This window comes from Equus quagga, chromosome 10 (assembly GCF_021613505.1).
Source record: "Equus quagga isolate Etosha38 chromosome 10, UCLA_HA_Equagga_1.0, whole genome shotgun sequence".
Taxonomy (NCBI): Eukaryota; Metazoa; Chordata; class Mammalia; order Perissodactyla; family Equidae; genus Equus; species Equus quagga.
In genome coordinates, this window is record NC_060276.1 from 41,964,739 (window position 1) to 41,987,446 (window position 22,708).

A 22,708-nucleotide genomic window follows, 5' to 3' on the forward strand; every position below is an offset into this window, starting at 1 on the left:
TTAGGGGGCTTTGGGGAGAAGACGGGGAAAAAAAAGATTGGTAAGGATGTTAGCTCAGGGCCAATCTTTAAAAAAACGAAAAAGTGTGGACCTTTGACTCAGCAATTCCACTTTCAGGAATGCATCTTAGAAATAATTAATGATATATGCAATGATGTATGTATAAAGATGCTAGTGTATGCTTATAATAATTAAAAAACTAAAAACAATTTAAATTTCAACAGAGGATAGTATAAAAGAAATGGCTCATATGATAGAACATAATAAAAATCAAGCTGTACAAGATTGTATTTCCAGTTTTTAAAAGGAAGATTTATTTAACAAGTTTCACTTAGTACAATACATCTAATGGAAATCACAATACAAGGAAAGATTTAAATGAAAGCCTCAGAATTTCATACAAACGACACGACCAAACTCCTAAAGTATTGGTATTACATCTCAAAGTTGTCCCAGATCTTTAAAAAAAAAAAAGTAAAAGTGTACACTCACGTGCCTTACAGGATATTAAACCGAAAAGCTAGAATTAACAAACATGCCAAATGTTTTCACTTTGAATCGTAGACACAGCTCCTATAGTTGAGTTTTACAGAAAAGCATGTTTCTCAACATGCATCCAAAGGTTTCAATGTATTGTGGTATAAGAGCAACATTTAACATAAGTGAAACTGCTTTAACCTAAATACGCTTACTGCTTAGGTACACTCCTACAACATAACTAACTTGAGGAAAGCTGGAAATTGTTTTAACAGTTATGGTCAATACTGAACTTTGTTTATTACATCCTAGATGAATGTTTCAGTGTTCGAAATTACTGAGCTTGAAGTTTTAAAACAATCTTGACTTCCACTTTACAGTAAGCATGAATCACAAGCCTGTAATGCAAAACTGTTAAACTTAATTTTTGTTTTCTTAAAAAAAGAGAAAGAAAGAAAAAGAAAGAAAGAGAAAGAAAGAAAGCTGACCAAGAGTGATCAGAATCAATGATATTTCCCAGTTACCAATCATACTGGATATGCTAGACATCCCTCCCGTTCTATTCAGCTCCCATAAACGCACAGCTTTTATTCCGGAGTAGCTGTTTACTGCCCCTTCCCTGCCTAGGCGAGGTTGGACTGGTAATCACTGGAGTTCTCCTGCAGAACTTGGTCATAACCACTCATACTGCTCTGACCACCATAACCACCTCCGTAACCACCACTCAGCTGCTGGCTAGCAGGACCCCCATAACTAGACTGATTGGATAAGCCCATCCCTCCCATCATTTGGCTACCATACGCACCACCACTTGCCCCTGCTGTAGAATTCAAAAAGAGCTCTACATAGCTGTGATCGTAAGCCCCCCCGCTTGTTCCTGCAGTAGAATTCAAGAAAAGCTCCACATATCTGTGTTGCATATTAGCTTTGTCTTTTGCCATAGCTGCCACAGCATCTTCATGAGTAGCAAATTCAACGTCTGCCTCCCCAGTAACTCTGCCATCGGGTCCAATTTCAATGTGTACTCTCATGGGGTTAAGAGGTGAGAAAAAATTGTAAATATCATTCTCAGTGGCTCTGTAAGGTAACCCCCTCATGTGTACACAGTGCCCTGTGGTGCTCTGGAAACTGGACCCACCATCTCCATATCTATGATCAGACATTCCCGAAAAGCAGTAATTGAGGTCTCTTCCAAATCTATCAGACCCAAAGCCGTACCCATCATTATAGCCACCGTAATCATCATAGCCTCCATACCCTCCACCATAGGCACCCCGCCTCATCCTTTCAAATCCAGCCCCTCTGCCAATGCTATTATACCCTCTGCCAGCCCCCGGCCTATCATAGGGACCCGGCCGCTGCATAGCCATGAGCTTTCGAGGGGGGTCGTAGTGGGTTCGGACTTCAGCTCGGCTACTCTTGAAGATCTCAATGTACCTGTGCCCTATTCTTTCCTTGTGTTTCTTTAAGGCCTTTTCAGCTATCTCCTGTGAAGCAAACTGCACAAAGGCCTCCCCTGTGCTCCGCCCCTGAAAGTCCACCGGCAGTGTCATCCCATTTGGCACAATTTCCAACCCTGAAAAGAACTGAACAATCTCTTCCTTGCTACAGCCAAATGGGAGTCCTCTAAGCCGGACGAAGCCATCGTTGGCAGTATCAGGACTATTCGGACCTGTATGCTTCAACACCCAATCCATTTCAACACTGTTGGACTTGAATACTTCAACATATCTGTGTCCCATGGTTTCTCTGTCCTTCTTCAAAGCCAATTTCACTTCATCTTCAGATTCAAGTTCGACAAATGCTTCACCGCTTGGTCTGCCTTCTCTGGTGTAGATGAAACGAATGCCAGATGTGCCATTTTGGATTTTGCAATCGGAGAAGAAGCGCATCACTTCGTCAGCTGAGCAGGACCAGGGTAGGCCCCTGACCTTCACCACGAACCCCTCCCTGCCTTCTGTGCTCAGCATCATGGTGACTGTTGGGCTCTTGGTGGCAAACTCAGCTCAACGCAATTTCGGTATACCTGAAAAAAATTAGAAAACTATTGTCATGGAAAAATGTTCAGGATACATAGAGAAAAAAGCAAACTATTAATACAAAACAATTACACTAAAAGCTTTTTTGTAAAACATTCATATAAACAAGACGACTGCACCAAATTTCTAACTCATTCATTTATTCAACGATTACTTATTCAATACCTATTATGTGTTGGATACCAATAATGGTGGTTATTTCTGGGTGGTAGGATTATGGGAGCTTTTTGTTTCAGGGAATGCTTTCTTTGGACACTTCTATATGTTCTAAGTTTTCTGCGTTGACCATATATTAACATTATAGTCAGAAAATACAGGGGCTGCCCCCTGGCCAAGTGGTTAAGTTCGCACGCTCCGCTTTGGTGGCCCAGGGTTTCGCCGGTTCGGATCCTGAGCGTGGACATGGAACCGCTCATCAAGCCATGCTGAGGTGGCATCCCACATGCCACAACTAGAAGGACCCACAACTAAAAATACACAACTATGTACAGGGGAGCTTTAGGGAGAAAAAGGAAAAATAAGATCTTAAAAAAATATTTTAAAAAAGAAAAGAAAAGAAAAAGGCATAAAAAATTAACAGCAACAAAATCGGTGAAAGACGTCAACATATCAAACATGGCTATATCTGATTACATAAAAATGAAAAACTTCATTGCATCCAAAGTAAGATTAAACAGAATTAAAAACAAACAATATACTTGAGAAGATACCTTCAACAAATACACGAATACCCTTATTATATAAAGAACTCATGCAAATTAATAAAATCAAGGAGATAGTAAGGCCTAAGAGATAAATGGAAAAAAGACATTATGGGGAATTCACGCATTCACTTTATGTTTTTCAGTTGCCAGGTCCAGTACTTGGCTCTGGCATACAAGGATCAATAAGCCCAGAAAGGCCTTATGGTCCTACAGGGGCACTGTACATCTTTACTAAAGACAAAGGGCAAATAAACATTATCCCTGCTACGAGAGAATTCCATGTAGGGTGAAAGGGTGGTATAAAGCAGGGATTGGTTAGGCAATTCTATCAGTTGGCGCAGAATGGTCAAATGAAACAGACTAACAGGTTCAGGGATCCGTGAACAAATTCTAAAAATTATGATGGAGCATACAATAGGAGGCGGCAAAGGAAGAGATAAAGGCTGGCAAGGTAGAGATCACATCCCAAAGGCCTTATTTGATAGACAAAGGCCAGGGACCTTTTAAGGGTTTTAAACACGGGAGTCAAGGGAAGGGAGTGACGTCATCAGAACCTTTTCAGATAGATCGCCCTGGCAACAGTGTAGCACTCAAACAGAGGGGGTTGTGGTGACACGAGCAAGATCAGTTAGAATCTCAGTCTCTCAGAGACATGTTAAGGGATTCACCAAAGGCAACAACAGTTTAAAAAACACAGGAAAGATGTGACCTACACATTCAAAGCAGTAGACTCTGCGGGACTTGATAAGATTAAATATAGGGGGAATACAGAGATGAGGACACAGGAGAGGAGTCTGGGAAATGTTCAAACCTCATCAATCATCAGAAATGCAAATTAAAACCAGAATTAATGGCCACTTTTCACCCATCAAGATAGTAAAAATTAAGCAGTGAGGATAAGTCAATGCTGATATTCAAGGTTCACAAACTAATACACTCTTAGAGGAGTAAAAGTTGATCCAGTATTTCTGGAAAGCAACTTGGAAATATGTATCATGCCTTTTGATATAGTAAATCTACTTCAGGTTATGTGCCCTAAGGAGATGATCTGAAATTCACACAACGATTTATGGAACTATATATTCTTTGCAAGGTATTTTATTAAGAAAGATAGACTATTACACACAATTTAAAGGTTACAAAAATATTTAGCAACATGAAAAATTACTTGTGCTATAATCTTACGTGACCCAAGATCACAGCTACTTTATAATCTCAACTATGTAAAAAATATATGTTCACATATCCTTCCACCCTGCTAGAATTCCTTCCAGGAAGCTGGTCAACAGAAATACTCTCAAATGTTCAATGCAGCACTGTTAGTAACGGCAGAAAATTAGAAAGCTAACTAGCCATTAACAGGAGAATGGCTGAATGAATTACACTTTATCCTTAAAATGGAATGATATGCAGCTGTTAAAAAAAAGACCTGCCCTGAGCTACGAAGATGCTCAAAATATATTAAATGAAAGAATATGCATAGTATGATCCTACTTATTTTAAAGTATAAGCATGCATGTATATATATATGTAAATGCATAGAAGATGATCCAGAGGCACATGATACAAACTTGTTTTTTAAGAAAAGAAGACCGGGAGGGGAGAAGAGTGAAGTGGATTTTCACTTTTTATTCTATGTACTTCTATATAGTTTTAATTTTTAAAAATCACTGTAACTGGAATAAAAAAACAATGTTAGAAAAAAATATATGCTTGAGAAATATGTCAAATGTTAATAGTGATTACTCTGAGTGGTGAGTTTACAGCTTTTTCAATTTGATTTTTCAATTTTTTGTGCATTCTTAACTTTCTACAGAGAAAGGAATTACTTTTATTTCAGCAAAAAAATAACATAAAACAAATTAAAATGCTTGTTTTTCTGGGATTTGGTATAACAAATTTTATAAAACTTTTTAATTTTGTATGTGGATGGCTTACCTGACATAGTTTGGAGACACTGGGCCTCTTGGAAAGAAAGTACAAAGTGTAAAAACTGACATAAAACTACAGCAAGGATTCAACAAACATTCGCTAATTGCCTATTATGTGCCTGGCACACTGCATCTGTGGTGATAACAAGTCTTCCTATAAACATCTTTCGGTCTGAGTGACAGATTTACGGGCTGTATTTTTGCCTGCCTAAGCTCTTGGATGACCCATCCCATTCAATGTCCCCGCAGCACTCTAGGCCTTAGCATCACCTCTGTAGTGGCAGGGAGGTTCTGCTTCGTTACTGTTATCTCCTGGGAAGGCCACCAGGGCTCTGTTGGCTGAAGTAGGAACGAGGATTCCATCTGCGAGTTAAGAATTTGTGTATGTATATGTGTGCTATACACATACTTTCTATACACCACAATGCTGAGTAGTTATCTCCGAGTGATGAATTACTTGTATTTTTCAAATTTAGAGTATACTGTTATTTTTCGAATGTTCAAAATTGAACATGTAGGTTATTGTTATAAGCAGAAAAATAAACGTTATTTAAATATTCAATTCAATAAAAACATTTATTGGGCGCCTCTGTCACACACGCAGCATTTGCCTGGATGTGCCTCCCCCTACAGACAATCAGGCAGTGGAGACTGAGTGCCTGAATGGATGGACCAGCACTCAGACCACTGGTCTCAATATCTGTTTTTCCTAATCCAGGGACGTGGTTTTCAAACGTTTTTCACCTTACGTTTTCTCTTAAGAGTCGCCTGAGACCCGCCCAGACAGACAGATAGACAAAAACACACACACAGTCACGAACGTCCACCATTTCCCCACCAGGCGCAGCAAAGACGGCTTCCCGGCACTGAGATGGGGGAGGGGGAAGCGGGGGAGGGGAAAGCAAGCAACGAAAAAGGCGGAGGCGGCCCGAAGACCCCGCTCTGGTCTCCATCATCACCACCCCCGGGGCCCCAGTTCCCACCCACACACCAACCTCTAACGATACCGGATAATTTTCCTCCTTCTTCCCTCAAACGGCTATAGCGAGATGGTAGACGACGACCAGAACTAGTTCTGCTCACGTAAGCGATTGATCACGTGAGCACCTACGTCATGTGAGATCTCGGTCACGTGAGCAACTCTCGGCTTAAACTCGGGATCACTCAAGTACCGCACTTCCTTCTGGTATGGAAATAGAGAAGGCCCCCGTCGAGAAAGGAAGAAGATGATTGGTTACGGTGCGTCTTCCGCGACTGATCATTGGTCCGCCTCTGGATAACCGTCCGAGTTGCCTGAGAAACAATACCGTCATTATTTAAGAACTCCCCGGTGATTGGTCCGCCCCTAAGGTTAAACTTAAAAGCCCAGGTTACCCATGGAAGTCTGTACTGCCTGATGACAGGGACGATGAACCTGAGGAGCAGAGCCCAGCTGCTGGGCTGCGTGCTGGGGCTCCGCTCCCTGGCCCTGGTACTCTGGGGCATCCCTGGGGCCAGGGCCCTGGACAATGGCTTGGCGATGACCCCCACCATGGGCTGGCTGCACTGGGAGCGCTTTATGTGCAACACTGACTGTGAAGAAGACCCGGATTCCTGTGTCAGGTATCAGAGATATTGGGTACCCCCTTCCCTTGGCCTTTCCGTGTGTTTGTGTGGCTGTGTTGGAGGGATGGAGGGTCTCAGCGGGAACATTTAGGCCCGAGGGAGAGCTCCCCTACTGGTGCTTTTTTATCCCCAGCAACTGCCCTGGGTGGGAACTAGCCCTAAACTTTCTCCTTGTGGCCCGTTCTAGAGTAGGGGTCAGGCCAGCGGCCCCTGCTTCTCCGTCTCTCAATGCGTGACCATTTAGCTGAATGGGGACTTTCTCCATTTTACCATCCAGTTCCGTTCAGACCCTTCTCGTGAGCTGCTGCGCTACCTCTGCTGGGTACTGGCAGTGAGCACAGCCGCGGTGAGTGGGGGAGACGGAGGACAAAGATGCCCGCCATTTCTTCTCCTTTTTGGGTCACGGGTTCCTTGGCTGTAACTCGAGGGAGTTTAGAGAGACCATGGAGTCTCGGAGATCTCCCCACCACCTTGCCTTTCAGTGTGGCGTCTGGCTGGAGGAACTTTCTATATCGAAGGCGAGGGTTGAGGCTGGATAAGACAGGTATTGAACCCATCAGATCCACACATTCTTTGTAAATTGAGATAACTCTTACCTCACAGAGCCAACTCGGAAGAATCTGTAAAATAGTTCTTATTTGTCAGAGGTGAGCTTTCAATGAGATAGCCCATTTGAAATACATAGCACAGCGCAGTGCCTGATCCCTCAATTAGGCAGAGAGAACAAATGTTCTTAACTGGAATCCATGGGGAAATTAATGCAAATCTGCAAATATGAGTATGTGTGTGTTTCTGGAGAGAGGATCTTAGCTTTGTTCAGATTCTCAAAGGGATCACTGATCTAGAAAAGGTTAAGAATCACTGATAGTTATTGTTAAAAACATAATAAAGACACCCGTGGTGCAGAGGTCATGGTACATCCCACTGCCCATAAGTTATTCCATAAATGGCTTTACAGATAAAGTCAGGATGTTAGTCAAACATGACAGAGTTAATTGGCCTTCTAAGTTTCAGACTAAGTCCATTGTGACCCTGGGGTAAAGTGTGTAGCAACTGTGCCCATCACATGTTTCTTTTTGTCTCTTCCTTTTTTTCTAAGTGGTGGTTGTCCTCTTTTTGTATCTGATTATAAAATTAATGCATAATCTTTGCAAAAAATGTTGATAGTAAAGAAGAGTATAATGAAAATAAAGATTCTCCTCATTCCACCACCCAGAAATAATCATGGTTAAAATGTTAATATGTGACCTTGCAATTTTCTTCTATGTAAATAAAAACACAGATTTCTTTTTATTATTTTCTATAAAAATGAGATCATGTTTATGTTGTTGAGTGTTAACACGACTCTGAAGTCTGCTTGCCTAGGTTAAAATTGTAGCTTATCATTACTTAGTCATGTAACCTTGGGCAAATTAGTTACCTTTTCTAAATGTAAGCAGAGTAGAGTGCCTGGCGTAGAATAAGAGCTTCATAAATGCAAATTGTGTGTAAATACCATAATTTATTTATGCAATCTCCTGTTGATAGCTAGTCAGGCTCTTCAATTTTATTTTTATTTATTTTTGTGTGTGTAAGGAAGATTGGCCCTGAGCTAACATCTGTGCCAGTCATCCTCTATTTTATGTGGGACACCACCACAGCAGTGCTAGGTCCGCGCCTGGGATCCGAACCTGCGAACCCCAGGCTGCCTAAGTGGAGTGCCCAAACTTAACCACTACGCTGCTGCCGAGCCGGCCCCTTAAATTTTTTATTATTGTGAACAAACCTATGGTAACCATGCTTGTACATCATCTCAGTCTTTCCTTAGAAGTCTAATTACAAGGTCCAAAGGTATGCTCATTTTGTTACATATCAGATAAACTATCCTCCCCAGAAGTTTTCCAGATGCACATTCCCAACAACAGTGTATGAGAGTGCCTGTTCCCCACACCCTGACCAAAAGTGCATTTTTGTCATTCTTTTAAAACTTTGCAAATCTTGTAGGTGTTTTTATTTTCATTTTTTTAATTACTAATAAGGTTGAACATCTTTTCATATGTTAAATTGGTTCTTTGCATGGTTTCTTTTATGGATTGCCTGTTTGTGCTAGCTCCCTATTTTTCAATTGGAAAATGTTTTTGTGGTTTGTTTTTTTCTCTGTCATACACTGTGAATATGGTAGTTCTTGCTGTATGTTGGTTTTGATACCTATGTGTCAAACATCAACTTTTTTCTTTATGATTTCTGGCTCTAGCATCATGTTGAGAAAGTCCTTTCCTACGTGAAGATTATATAGTCACCTACATTTTCGACTAGTATTTTCATGGATTTTTAAAAATATTTCAATCTTTAATCCACCTGGACTTTATTGCCCTATAAAGAGTGCCACATTTATTTTTTTTTCTTTTTTTCTCCCAAAGTACCCCAGTACATAGGTGTGTATTTTTAGTTGTGGGTCCTTCCACTGTGGCATGTGGGATGTCGCCCCAGCACGGCCGATGAGCGGTGCCATGTCCGTGCCCAGGATTCAAACTGGCGAAGCCCTGGGCCTCCGAAGCAGAGCGTGCCAACTTAATCACTCAGCCACGGGGCTGGCCCTGGAATGCCACATTTAACATATACTGAATTCCATGGTACCAGATGGCTGGAAGGCTCTCTTTCTGAAGTTTCTCTTTAATTCCATTGATCTGTGTATTCTAATGCTACTGGTACTACACCAGCTTCATTTATCTTTTGTAGAATGTTTACGTGTTTAATCTTTTAGGTGAACTTTTTGAATCATGTTGCCAAGTTCCTTAAAATGTCCTTTTGGGATTTGTTCAGGGTTTTGTTAAATGTATAAAGGTGTGCAGGGAGAATTAGCTTCTTTTTATTACTGAGTTTTCTTATCCAAGAGCAACATAATGTCCCTCCATTTATTCAAATCATTTGGAAACATGATAATTTTATTCATACGGGCTCTGCATATATCTTAAATGTATCTCTAGGTATTTCAGGTTTTTCTCTTGCTTTTTTGGTTGCTCTTGTGAATGGTATCTCTTTCTCCAAATAGATTATTGTTGATATCTAAGGAAGCTGATGATTATGTTGACTTTGTAGTTTCTTACTTTACTGAACTTTTAGTTTTAATAACCTTTTCAATTTCATGTCGTATTTCTCTTCTCATTTTAATTGTTTGGGGTTCTTAGGGTGGAAGTCTTAAGAGGGGAGGGGAGGGAGAAGAAAAAGGGCCCAGTTCATTTTACCTTGCATTGGTTGTGATTACTACTGAACTATTACTGAGTTGAAAAAAATTGTAAAACCCCAAGGTGCCTAACACAAATAGGAGTACCCAACCATTTGTTTAATGAATTGTAATGATTCTTGGAATTTCTCTTTCAGTGAGAAGCTCTTCATGCAGATGGCAGACCTCATGGACTCAGAAGGCTGGAGGGATGTAGGTTATGAGTACCTCTGCATTGATGACTGTTGGATGGCTCCCCAAAGAGATTCAAAAGGCAGACTTCAGGCAGACCCTAAACGCTTTCCTGGTGGGATCCGCCGCCTAGCTGATTATGTGAGTTTATAGATAATTCTCTTTTTCATTCAGGAGACTGTAAGCACCTCTGTACCAAAGCTTGTTCAGAAAAATTTAGAAAGCAAAATAGCTGGTGTCATCTGAACATTGATTGTAAGGCTTATCATGTGGAATTTTCATCCTATCAGCAGATAGATGTTTTGCAATAGCTCTTGAGGCCCATCTTGGAGAAGTTCTCCTTTTGCTGATACCACTGAATTCTCTAGGAGGAAAAAGGAACTTGGTTTTTGACATGTATGCATATATCTCCGTATAAGTTTTAAGCAGCTATTGCAATTGTGCTATAAACTAGAATTTTAGAAGACAGAAGGAATATATTCTGGAGATTGTTAAAGAATAATAGAGCCAGACACTACTCAAAGGCAATGAGGACAGATTTTATTCAGTACTATTGCTATAGGGGAAAGAGCTGAGCTCCGTTCCAAATACAACAAAGGCAAGTGGGGATTTATAGCCAAGGAGCAGATTGAGGGGGTCAGTGGATGAAAACTTAACTAAGAGGAAATATCAGAAAGAGAGGGATTCTTGCGAAAAGCAGGCCAAAGACTGAGACATCAAGGGTGGGGGATGAGGAACTTGATCGGATATCAAGTGTAGGGGACGACTTAGCAGGATGTTTGCTACAACTGGACGCAGAAGGCAAGGTTGAGGCCTACTTGAGAAATGGACTCAAAGGAGCCTAACTAAGGTTTGGTCAAGGAGAGAGTCTTTGTCCAGATAAATCTGCCATCGCCCTGGAGAGGTAACTTTTAGGATCCCATCAGAGGAAGATTTGAGCGACTGATAGCTTTCCCTTCAGTTCTGTGCTATAGCTTACATGTAGTTTGAACTCTGCAGAATTGGAGACTTTGCTCTTTCTCCCCCAACAAATTCATCTAGATAATTTTGGGGGCTTGTGAAAAAAGAAAAAGCCACTGATACTTGGTGCAGTGTACTTGTCTCTGCCCCCAGCCTAGAGTGGTTCTCTCTTTCTACTTCTTGATTGTTCTTCTCCTATGGTGACTCCTTCCTCTCATTTCAGGTCCATGGCAAAGGACTGAAGCTAGGAATTTATGCAGATGTTGGAAAGCTAACCTGTGCAGGCTTCCCTGGGAGTTATGGATACTATGACATTGATGCGAAGACCTTTGCTGACTGGGGAGTAGATCTGCTGAAATTTGATGGTTGTCACTTTGACACTTTGGTAGATTTGGCAGATGGTATGTTTCATTCAAGAGATTTAGCCATGAGTAAAGGGAAAAACTTTAAGGCCAAGGTAACTGAGCATCCAAAGAACTAATCTTCACATTTTAAATACCCAGTCACAATACTGGAAGTAATTATTCTCAATGTGCCAGAGTTCCTACCTCTTCTCTTCCTTCAATTTGTCCATGCGTTCACTCATTCATGCATGTAAAATTCATACATGCCTAACCACGGCTAATATTGTGTCTTTTTAATTCAAGAGGACTGTGAGTCAATTACAAACAGTAATTGTAACTCTCCATAACGTGACTTGGGAAAGCATCCAGATTGTCAAACAGTCACAGAGAAAGGAGCATCTTCATTCCTGCCTTTCCTTAATAAATGCACCTCCCGACAATCCCAGCAGTCCGGGAAGTACAAGACGCAATTTAAGCACAGAGCAGCCAACTGTCTCTGCTGCTCATTTAAAATATAAACATGCCTTTCCAGGCAGCCTCTTTTTAAAATATACAGCACCAACTGGAAAGTCCCTTTTTTCCCTTATTTTACCCATTGTTTTCTCATACAGGTTATAAGTACATGTCCTTGGCCCTGAACAGGACTGGCAGAAGCATTGTGTACTCCTGTGAGTGGCCCCTTTATATGATGCCCTTTCGTAAGGTGAGCTAGTGAGCCCAGGATCCAAAAGAGCCATGCTGATTTTCAGAACTTGAGAACAAAGGAGACAAAGGTCTCCTTTGAAGTCCAACCTTACTTAACAGTCTCATCCTACCATCTCCCCTAGGATCCAGCCACTTCTCACATTCCCCACTGCTATAATTGGAATCTAAGCTACCCTCACCTGGGAAGTCATCTTTGATTCTTCCCTGTGTCTCATGGTTCACAACCTAACCACCAGCAATCCTATCAGTCCTATCTACAAAAGATATCCTGAATCAGGCCACTCCTCTTCATCTCTGCTGCATCCACCTGGTCTTCCAAGCCACCATCATCTCCCTCCCAAACTGCTCTGACAGCCTGATCTTTCTACTTCCACTCTCCCCCTACCCCTGTGCATTTCCGAAGCAGCACTGGAGTGACCTTATTGAAATGTAAATGTAATCACATCACTCCCCTGCTTAAAACCCTTAATTGGCCTCCCGTTGCACTTGGAATAAAATCAGACTCCATTGATCTGGCCCTGGCCTGCCCCTCCAACCTCATTTCCCATCACTCTTTCCCTCACTGCACTGGTTTTCTTTCTGTTCCTCAAACACCCCCAAACCTATCGCTGCCTCCAGGCCTTTATGTTTACATTTTGTTTTCTGCCTAGTATGTTCATCCTCCAGGATTTTTAAATGGCTGACTCCTTCTTAATTTTGAGGTCTTAGACCAAATGCCACATACTCAGATGGGTCTTCCCTACTCTAAAATAGCCCTCTATCCCTTCATTCTTTATCGCATTAACCAGTTCCGGTTCCTTCTAAGAGCTTAGCACTATATGGAATTATTTGTTGACTTGCTGATTCTGTCTCCCCCACTAGAATGTAGGCTCCAGGAAGGCAGGGAACTTGTCTGACTTTATCACTGTATCCCTAGCATATGGTAAGTGTTGAATAATTACTTATTCAATATAAATATATTTATCTATTTGTATATTATTTATTTATAAATATATTTATATTATACATGTTATATTTATATTATAAATATATTTATATTAAATATAAATATATATTTATTTTATTGAATTCCTGTTATTTTCTTTTAATCTCTGCAAAATACTCTTACCTCTTTCTCAACATCGTTAACCTCGGATATTCCACCTGCCTAACTACAAACTTTTATTTATTCTATTTATATTCCTAGGATTCAGATTGCCTTATCCTATGCTTGATGAGTCCTGTGTAATTTTGCAGCTTTTATTTTTACTTAAGATCATTCTAGGGGCTGGCCTGGTGGTGCGGTGGTTAAGTTCGCATGTTCCGCTTGGGGTTTGCCAGTTCGGATCCCGGGTGCGGACATGGCACCGCTTGGCACGCCATGCTGTGGTAGGCGTCCCACATATAAAGTAGAGGAAGATGGGCACGGATGTTAGCTCAGGGCCAGTCTTCCTCAGCGAAAAGAGGAGGATTGGCAGCAGTTAGCTCAGGGCTAATCTTCCTCAAAAAAAAAAGATCATTCTGGTTATTTCTGATTATAAAAGTAATACATGTTCATTTTAGAAAAGTTTGAAAATACAGTGAAGTGTGAAAAAAATTAAAATCCTCCATAATCCCAATACCTTGTTACTGTTTGGTAAATTTCCAGCATAAACTGTGTTAAAGCCATCTTAAGTAGAGATTTTAAGTTATATGGCCTACTTCTGCAGCAAACTTCTTAGAATGAAATTTCATTATATGATTTAGCTCTCCTCATGGAGACCTTTAATCTGTAAACTAAAGAGAAAGCTACTAGGGCCTCCTTTAAACTTGACTGTTTTCATCTCACAAGAATATTAGTAGAAAGTAAATAGGAGTAAACAGAAGAGTTATTTGTGTTTTCACAGCCCAATTACACAGAAGTCCGAGAGTACTGCAATCACTGGAGAAATTTTGCTGACATTTATGATGCTTGGCAAAGTGTAAAGAGTGTCTTGGACTGGACGTCTTCTAACCAGGAGAAAATTGTTGATGCCGCAGGACCAGGGGGTTGGAATGACCCAGACATGGTAAGAACCTGAGCCCCCCTGGTTCCACCCTGCACACTGAGCCTGTCTGGTACTTGACATTCAAGGTAAATTAGAAGGGAAGGCTCCTGGGAGCAGGCTTTATGTGCGAGTACTCCGTAGGGTGCCTTGGAAAGTGGCTGTTCTATCTGCGTCTAGGCAACTTGAAGAATATTTCTTCTGGCTCTTGAATTCTTACTTCATTCTTTGTCTCAGTTAGTGATTGGCAACTTTGGCCTCAGCTGGGATCAGCAAATAACTCAGATGGCCCTCTGGGCTATCATGGCAGCTCCATTATTTATGTCCAATGACCTCCGACAGATCAGCCCTCAAGCCAAAGCACTCCTTCAAGATAAGGATGTAATTGCCATCAACCAGGACCCCCTGGGCAAGCAGGGGTACCGGCTTAGAAAGGTATAGTAAATAATGTTCAATGGGAGAAAACAGGAATTGGCTGGGAACCTGTCCTCCTGCCTTCTAGTTTACAATTCATCCGAATGTTTATTTTACTTTAAGATGTGTGTACTTTAAGATGGCTTTATACCCAAGTGCCAAGCTTGTCTTGGGCCTAAATCTGTTGCATGAGAATAAGCACTGATCTTATGAGAATATTTTTTTTCATCTTGATATTATAATCAGTAATGAGGCTCCTTTTTGCTGGAATCAGTATTTACAAAACATGCTACTGAATAATTTTAATCTTTCCTAGAAGCGCTCAGATAGTTCTCACAATAAGACTGAATGCCACAAACAAGGCAGCTTACTGCCAGTTACCAAGCTATCACCCCGATTTTCTTGGCTTACTTTTCAGGAAGACAACATTGAGGTGTGGGAACGCCCTCTCTCGGACTTTGCCTGGGCTGTGGCGATGGTAAACCTGCAGGAGATTGGTGGACCTCGTTTTCATACCATCTCTCTTTCTTCCCTGGGTGGAGGACTGGCCTGTCTTCCTGCCTGCCTGATCACAGAGCTCCTTCCTGTGAAGGGAAAGCTTGGGTTTTATGAATGGACTTCAAGTTTAAAACTGCGAATAAATCCCACAGGCACTGTTTTGCTTCGGCTAGACAGAACAAACTAGATGGCATAAGAAAGCTTCCTTTAAAGTGTATATTTCGTTGACCAAGTGAATACCCCACTTCTACCTTGTCTTCCATTCCCACTTCAGCTGTTCTTTTATTTCCTTGAATAAAAATGTCCACAAGTGAGCTTTTTTAAAACTACTAAATGTATCTGAAGAGAACATTTTGGGGAAAAGCTTTTGAAACGAATGTTTAACTGCTGAGAAACAGCTGTAATTTATTGGGTACTTACTATGTGCCAGGCACCGTTCTAGAGGCCTAAGGTGTATTGACTCATTTTAACGCTCACAACCCTCAGGTAGGTACTTATCCACTGTAAATGGCAGCCAGGCTTTTAACCCTTTACACTGCCACCTACTGAGGTACTTGGATGATACTGCTTACAATCTTAGCTCAAAGGGAAGATGAAAAGAAATCAAGTGAAGGGCAAAAACTACCCAAGCAAGAATAACCTTGATAAATGGAAGATTCAGATCTGAAACTAGAGGCAACCCAAAAGACCACATTACTGAATTTTTACGGAACAATCTTGTCAAGAAATACCCTACCACCTAGGTTCCCAAATCCCAAGGTTGGTTATAATCTAGATCCAACAAATGCAGCTGGCTTTCACCTTATGACGTAAAATACCAGACCTCCGGCCAGAGGATCCCTTCCCTTTAAGATGAATTGCCTTATCTCTTGAGGTTCTGTGATGAGGCAATCAGCCTCAAACTAGGGTATGTGGGAATGGATCATTTTAAGGAAATTTCCACATTTCAATTCCTTTTCCTACAATTTGTTTGCCTGAAGACCAACCTATAGGCAGCTTCAAGCCTGCTCCTTCCCCTTTCATGATCACCCTTCTCCCACATGAGCAAATGTATAAAGTCATGCATCTCACCCATCCAAAGTGCACGACAGTACAAAAAAATGGTACAAAAGGCCCACTCAAAATAGAAAGTGCATTTTTTTTTTTTAGGAAGATCAGCCCTGACCTAACTACTGCCAATCTTCCTCTTTTTGCTGAGGAAGACTGGCCCTGAGCTGACATCCATGCCCATCTTCCTCTACTTTATACATGGGACCCCTACCACAGCATGGCGTTTGCCAAGTGGTGCCATGTCTGCACCCGGGATCCGAACCAGCGAACCCCAGGCCGCCTGAGAAGCAGAACGTGTGAACTTAACTGCTGTGCCACCAGGCCGGCCCCAGAAGGTGCATTTTGTAACGATTCCTTTGTCAGGTGATTACAAATTATTTTCAGTACTAATTGTCAGGTGATAAAAATTAGAATGAAATTAGTAAACCCATACTTATACATCCACAGATAAACTAATTTGAAAGAAAACTGCTCCATCTCATTGAGATGCACTTCCAGTTACTGAAATGTGTAGCTTATTTGCTTTGCCATCCAGAGTTTTGTCGCACAAGTATGAAGAGCTGAACATCATTAACAATGAAGTATACAATAGTATACCAAGAGGAAAAGGATGTAAAATTTGAAACTGTTAGGCATTTCTAAAATTGGATAGATATCCCCATTAGGTTCCACTGAGAAGTTGAATTCACTAGAAACTGCATCCTTTAGTTATTTCAACATGATGAAAATAATTTGTCTACTTTAAAATTTGAGGGGGTACTGTCAAAACGTTTAGGGGGTATGAGAGCAAGTCTGAAGACATATAATACATATAGTATGTTGCGCCTAGAGAACTGGGCCAAAATTCCTCATTAAATGACTGAAGTAGCAAATGTATGAGACAGATTATTCCGCTCTTGGTAAGCCTTACATTCACTATGGATATAATTGTTTCTGATCCCACCCTGCTAGGGAATTTCAGATCCCTACTTATGTCCCATGATAACCAATAACCTTTGCTTAACAGCAAAAGGAATCACATGAAGCCCCAAGTGATTAAAATGCCAAATTAGAGCATCACATCTGATATGAGCTCAACCAGTCAGGTTCAATCCAAAACGAGTAAAGTACTCAGAACCATGAAGCATCAGTTTCCCCACACGACGGATTTTATGGATGGCACTAGTTTGTTTCCCTCCCAAAACACCAACTGCAACCAAACAAAGTAAACATAACCTCAAAATTTTATTGTCTTCATAATAAAACAAAAGATGAGGCTTAGAACTGGATCACTTGGCCCTGTAACAGAACAGAAAAAAAAACGGTGAGCTTGGTATTTTGTAAAGAACCTCTACTCCATCGAGCAGTGTCTATTCTTAAAGGGATCATCATCCTTTAAGTGTCCTCACTGTTCCTTTCCTACTCATGCTGAAACCAATACCAAAAACCTTACACCTTCAGCTACAGAGCTAGTTATTTTGAGAAGATTGCCCCTGATCTTGATGCAGCAATAAATGAGTGGGCAGAAATGTTCACCTCTCCAAAATATAATAAAGCTACATAGAAGACTGCACCTTCCACCCATAATTAGATACCTTTCTCTTCTTATCTCCTCCAAGTTCAAAATGCTTGCATCTCTTGATAGCCAGCATTCTCTTAGATCTGCAGTTGGGCTCAACACATTCAAGCCTCAGCACAATCTTCTTTGTAGTTTTAGCCTGGAAAAAATTTAAGTCAAACTCTTCATAAATCACTGCAGAAAATCTTCCCTCAAAAACGACTGGTTTACTAAAGCAAAGCTTTCAAATGATAAGAGTTGTGACAATCGGTCTCGAGCATAGGGAGAAAATAGAAATGTGAAAACCAGTGGATTTAACAGAAAATGTGATAGCAAGGGTGGCAAGTTATTTAACTGCCATCAAGTTCTCCATTCACATCAAACATCCTAGAGGGCTCCTTATCAAATAGGCACCCACCATACCACCTTGAAGTGTGGCCATTCAGCACGTCTATTTAAATATTCCAACAATCAAAAGTGGGTCAACCAAGTCCATGCAACTATGAAACACAACTTTCACAACTCATTAGATAAGGTTAATAATTGTTACTTATGATATATTAATTCTCCAAAGACTACCTACAACTATGTCTAGAACTTATGTACATTCAACTATATTATTTAACTCAAGGTACACTCCCCACTAATACTCAACTCTTTAAGCCTGCTCCTGGAGTCAGAATTCTACTACTGCTAGTTTGCAGTTCTCAAAAAGCCAAACATGGCTAGAACCTCCCCATCTTCTAAACAAGTAACCAAAAAGGTGAAAAGGCAATTAAGCATTCCTTTTTCTACCCTGAGATCAAACTATTTATTGCACCTAAATGAACACTCAAGTCATGGAATGCCATGTTCCAGGCACTGTGCTAATTAAGTGGTAACCAAATTACCTGTGGTAGAACAGGAACTGATTCAGCCTGAGGACAAATGACAAATATGGAATTCAGGAGGCCAGTGGAAGGCCTAAATGGCTATTCTAAAGAGCTTTAAGACTTCATGAGATAGGCAGCAGACAGACTGTAGCCTTCTGAGTCGAGAAGCAATAAGAAAACAATTCTTTCCGCAACGAAGAGCTGAGGATTCACAAGGACACGACAGATAGGGAACAGAGCAAGGAAAGGATTTACTCATGTACTCAAACTTCGGTCCTTAGCAAGATTGAGTATATCCCTTAACTCGATGTTTGCCTCTTCAAAAAGCACAAAAAAATATAAAGTACTGAGGAGATGCAGTATTGTAAACTGGAGTCAGACCTGAGCAGCACTTCCAGCTCCACTGCCTACTAGATGTGTCACCGCAGGTAACTGAGATAACGTGGCTGTAACTATGATGCGGGCTCGGAGAGCCAAGGAGTCCAAAGAAAGATTTCTTGGACTCTCAAGGTCCAGGAGTAGTGCTCTTTTATTCAGAGAATAACATGGGGACAGGACCCATGGGCAGTGAAGGGCTGCAATGTGTTGAGGGTAGGGCTAAATTTTCTAAGGCATGGGTACGTGACCTATTTTTACTAGACAAAGGAAAGATGATGTAAAAAGTCATTAAATGGTATCAGTGCAGGTGAGGTCTGGTTATTGTGTGGTTGTATAACTTTAGATATGAATCAGGTCATATAGGTCACCATGTAGGCCAGCACGCATTGGGCTTCTCTCCCTGGGGCAGCCTTGATCCACATCACTATGAAAACACATCACCTACATTGTAGAAGTGTGGGCTAGAGACAAATGCAAGGTCTTTACCACAGTAAGTGGGAAGCATGTCAAACAGTAATCACTACTAACCTTTTTCCGGAAAATCGGCTTAGTCTGCCCACCATAGCCACTCTGCTTCCTGTCATAACGCCGCTTTCCTGGGAGAGCCAAAGTTATTTGTTATGGCATACTGAAGAACATAAATAACAATAGCCACATGTTCAAGTCCTCTTAGGGATTTTATCTTGAGCTTTCCAGAAGAAATATTAACGCCCAAGCAGGAGGAAAAAACCAAGGTCGTATACTATACTACTACATAAATGCCACATTAAAACCAAATTATGCACAGATCGTCTTACCCTGGGCATACAGAGAATCCTTGCCCTTCTTGTATTGTGTTACTTTGTGGGGTTGGTGCTTGCCACACTTCTTACAGAAAGTCCGGCGGGTTTTAGGAACGTTCACCTAGTAAATGAACCGTTCAGAACAGACAATATTAGACGCCAAGAGCACAACGCCCTACCTGGCCCAGCTGACGCTAAGCCATCGCACGAGGACCCGACTCTCAGATTCCTCGCTAACACAACGCTCTGACCAGAAGGTGGTCCAAGCCCAGGCACTTGAGGCAGAGCGCCCTCCGCCGAACCTCCAAGTGCAAAGAGCGTATTCACTCCACCCCGCAGCTAAGTCCACCTCTTTGATGCCATCAGTTTAATTCCTGAACCCGTAGCCCGAGCCCCTTCGCGGTCGATCCCAGCAATACTGAGTTCCTTTGGTACAATGAGTCCACGCAGGGGCCTGGACCCAGCATGGGATGGCACTGTCGCCGGGAGTAGAAAGATTAAGCTGGATGCTACCGACCCCCAACCCAACATCCTACCATGTTCGCAAGAGCGCTATCGGCACGGAAAGAAAGAGGCCGGGCCGGAAACGGAAGTATATAGGCGGTTCCTTGTCGCGCTTCCCCATGGGAGTCAGTGGGAGCGACCATAGAGTCTAAGGCTCTGTGCGCAGCGCCCTCTGTCGGCTGAGAGGACTCGATTCGGAGCCGGGGGCGGGAGCTTAACGAAGGGGTCAGGCTGAGGCTGATGCACTCTCTTCGACTTCCTCCAGCCCCGCAGCTTTGCAACTTTTCCTGGCTTCTTCACTTTTGAGGACGCTGCTACGTAGCAGCGTTAAGTGAAGGAAGCAGTGTCCTTTCCAGACCCTCCAGGCTCCCTGTCCCTATCCCCGAGGGAAGCCAGGACTAGGATCAAGGGGAGGGGCCTTCCACCTCCATGTTCCATTCCCGTCCCACCTCAAAGACACTGGGAACATCTTTCACAGCGAACTGCTACTTCACCGAAGGCTTGGAGGGAGTCAGTACTCTAGTTCATCTGTCACATGGCCAGCTGGCCCATTCAACACATGTTTATCGCATGCCTATTTTGTGGCAGGCAGTATTCTAGAGGAATACAATAATCAAATAATCACGGTCGCGCTCATAAATGTATTATTACAGACTAAGTACTTTGTAAAAAAGGAATAATGATCAGCATTAAAGCAGCCCCCTTTTGTTGAGGGAGCAAGTTGGCTGCTCTAAGTTCTGAAAAGTAACAAAAGAATTGTTCAACTCCTGCAATAGCAATAATCAGGCCAAGAGAGAGAAAATAACCAGGAGCTCTTCCCTTCCCTGCATACCTGCCAGAAGGCATGTGCTAGGTTTCAAGAGAGTCCAGCAGAGAAAGACTGCAGGGTACTGAGCATTTAAAACGGATTGTCTGATAGAATTCTCACAGTAATTCCAGGAGGTAGGTGGTATTGTAATTGCCATTTTACAGATAAGGAAATTGAGGCTGTAGGCTGTTGAACGATTTGCCCAATGTGGCTAGTATTTAGTGGAGCCAGGACACAGACACAGGTGATCTGACTCCAGAGCCTGGGCTCCTTTACCATTATACAATATGGCTGTTGTATCCTGGTAATTGTAATAGCTAATTACTGAGCACTTATTATATGCCAGGCATTTTCCTAACCACCTTTCATACCACCTCTTTTAATCCTAACAACCCAGGTAATATGTACCATTATTAATATTTAGCAGATGAGGAAACTGAGGCACAAAAGGCATTAAATTCACTTACCCAAAGTCACACAGGTGGTTATTTGGTGGAGCTGGAATTTGATCCCAAGTAATCTAACACCACAGGTTTGCACTTAACCACAACATCACACAGGGGAAGCAGGGCACCTGCAGGGTATAGGATAATGAGGAGAGAGAATTGAGCATAGACGCAGGAGGAGGTGCCAGTGGATTAGGGGCTAAGGAACTATGAAAACCTGGGGTCTCCTGCTTGCATAACCCTCCAGGAACATCCATGGGTCCGGAGCTGACTCTCTGATCATCCCCCTTTTGTTGGATGGTCTCTGGGAATGAGATAATAAAAACATTACCACTACCTGCTACATCTCCTAAAAGTTTCTTTGCCAAACAGCCAGCCTGTAGTCTCACAGCATTTTCTTCTTCTTTCCAGGCTCTTAGGCAGTCTCACTGGCTAAGAGACATGTGTAGAGGTTTTTTTTTTTTTTTAAAGATTGGTACCTGGGCTAACAACTGTTGCCAATCTGTTTTTTTTTTCTGCTTTATCTCCCCAAACCCCCCCTGTAAACAGTTGTATATCTTAGTTGCAGGTCCTTCCAGTTGTGGGATGTGGGATGCCACCTCAACGTGGCCTGATGAGCGGTGCCATGTCCGCGCCCAGGATCTGAACCCTGGGCCGCCGCAGCGGAGCGCGCCAACTTAACCACTCAGCCACGGAGCCAGCCCCTGTAGAGGTTTTTGATGTTCGTAACATGGAAATATGAAGACAGTGAACACGGCCCCTCTTAGTCTAATCAATCTTAGTTCTTTCTATCACACCTCGTGTGAGATGACTTTGGTTTCGATTCCCTTCACCAATCCTGCTCTATTTCGGACATGCTCCTGCTCATTAATTTTCCCTAAGATGAGGTACTCAGAACTGAAGACAGGATCTAGCTATGGCCTGGCCTTGCAGAGTAAATGGCCTGTTCACTTTCCTCTGTCTACATATTTTACTTCTACAAGGAAGCCTAATATCACCTTGGATTTTCTGGCAGCCATGTTACTGACATGACATTTCTCTTGATTACTATTAGCAAAAACCTCTGAACTATTTTCTCAAATGCTACTGCTAACCCACTTTCACCTAGAGTCCTTTGAAGTTCAATGTCAGTGCCCAGTTATGGGACATGACCCTTAGCCCTGGTAAATGACAATTTGTTGAAGTTGGCTTATCACACCAGGTGATCAAGATCTTTTGGAAACTGATTACTCTGGTTTTATCATCCAGTCTAGCTCA

At 42.0% G+C, this 22,708-nt stretch overlaps 3 protein-coding genes across 5 annotated transcripts; 1 reads left to right on the top strand and 2 right to left on the bottom strand.

Annotated features, from left to right (window-relative positions):
• Window positions 1–289: 289 nt before the first annotated feature.
• HNRNPH2 (heterogeneous nuclear ribonucleoprotein H2) lies at window positions 290–6,259 on the bottom strand. 2 transcript variants are annotated; one of them, XM_046673311.1, is made up of 2 exons: window positions 6,147–6,259; window positions 290–2,503 (listed from the first exon to the last, which is right to left on the bottom strand). In XM_046673311.1, exon 2 carries the CDS (start codon window positions 2,448–2,450, stop codon window positions 1,101–1,103), a length of 1,350 nt encoding a protein of 449 aa, XP_046529267.1. In that variant the 5' UTR covers window positions 2,451–2,503; window positions 6,147–6,259; the 3' UTR covers window positions 290–1,100. The 2 variants fall into 2 exon arrangements, with proteins under 2 accessions (XP_046529267.1, XP_046529268.1); XM_046673312.1 differs by having other exon boundaries at window positions 6,159–6,255.
• A 111-nt stretch (window positions 6,260–6,370) lies between these two features.
• GLA (galactosidase alpha) lies at window positions 6,371–15,403 on the top strand. Its single transcript, XM_046673313.1, has 7 exons — window positions 6,371–6,753; window positions 10,117–10,291; window positions 11,334–11,511; window positions 12,066–12,157; window positions 14,025–14,186; window positions 14,400–14,597; window positions 14,995–15,403. The coding sequence occupies exons 1-7, from the start codon at window positions 6,548–6,550 to the stop codon at window positions 15,259–15,261; spliced, it is 1,278 nt and encodes a 425-aa protein (XP_046529269.1). The 5' UTR covers window positions 6,371–6,547; the 3' UTR covers window positions 15,262–15,403.
• A 1,926-nt stretch (window positions 15,404–17,329) lies between these two features.
• On the bottom strand, window positions 17,330–20,355 carry RPL36A (ribosomal protein L36a). Of its 2 annotated transcripts, XM_046673292.1 has the most exons (6): window positions 20,230–20,355; window positions 19,709–19,814; window positions 19,440–19,507; window positions 18,552–18,578; window positions 17,699–17,821; window positions 17,330–17,402 (listed from the first exon to the last, which is right to left on the bottom strand). In XM_046673292.1, the coding sequence occupies exons 1-6, from the start codon at window positions 20,338–20,340 to the stop codon at window positions 17,382–17,384; spliced, it is 456 nt and encodes a 151-aa protein (XP_046529248.1). In that variant the 5' UTR covers window positions 20,341–20,355; the 3' UTR covers window positions 17,330–17,381. The 2 variants fall into 2 exon arrangements, with proteins under 2 accessions (XP_046529248.1, XP_046529249.1); XM_046673293.1 differs by lacking the exon at window positions 18,552–18,578.
• Between the last annotated feature and the right edge of the window lie 2,353 nt (window positions 20,356–22,708).

Coding starts and splice junctions, on each gene's coding strand:
- HNRNPH2 (XM_046673311.1), bottom strand. CDS start 2,450: ATGATGCTGAGCACAGAAGGCAGGGAGGGGTTCGTGGTGAAGGTCAGG.
- GLA (XM_046673313.1), top strand. CDS start 6,548: ATGACAGGGACGATGAACCTGAGGAGCAGAGCCCAGCTGCTGGGCTGC. Junction 10,292..11,333: donor TCCGCCGCCTAGCTGATTAT/GTGAGTTTATAG, acceptor CTCTCATTTCAG/GTCCATGGCAAAGGACTGAA. Junction 11,512..12,065: donor TTTGGTAGATTTGGCAGATG/GTATGTTTCATT, acceptor TTTCTCATACAG/GTTATAAGTACATGTCCTTG.
- RPL36A (XM_046673292.1), bottom strand. CDS start 20,340: ATGGTCGCTCCCACTGACTCCCATGGGGAAGCGCGACAAGGAACCGCC. Junction 17,822..18,551: donor CAGTTCCTGTTCTACCACAG/GTAATTTGGTTA, acceptor AATTTTTTCCAG/GCTAAAACTACAAAGAAGAT. Junction 17,403..17,698: donor GAGGAGATAAGAAGAGAAAG/GTATCTAATTAT, acceptor GTTCTGTTACAG/GGCCAAGTGATCCAGTTCTA.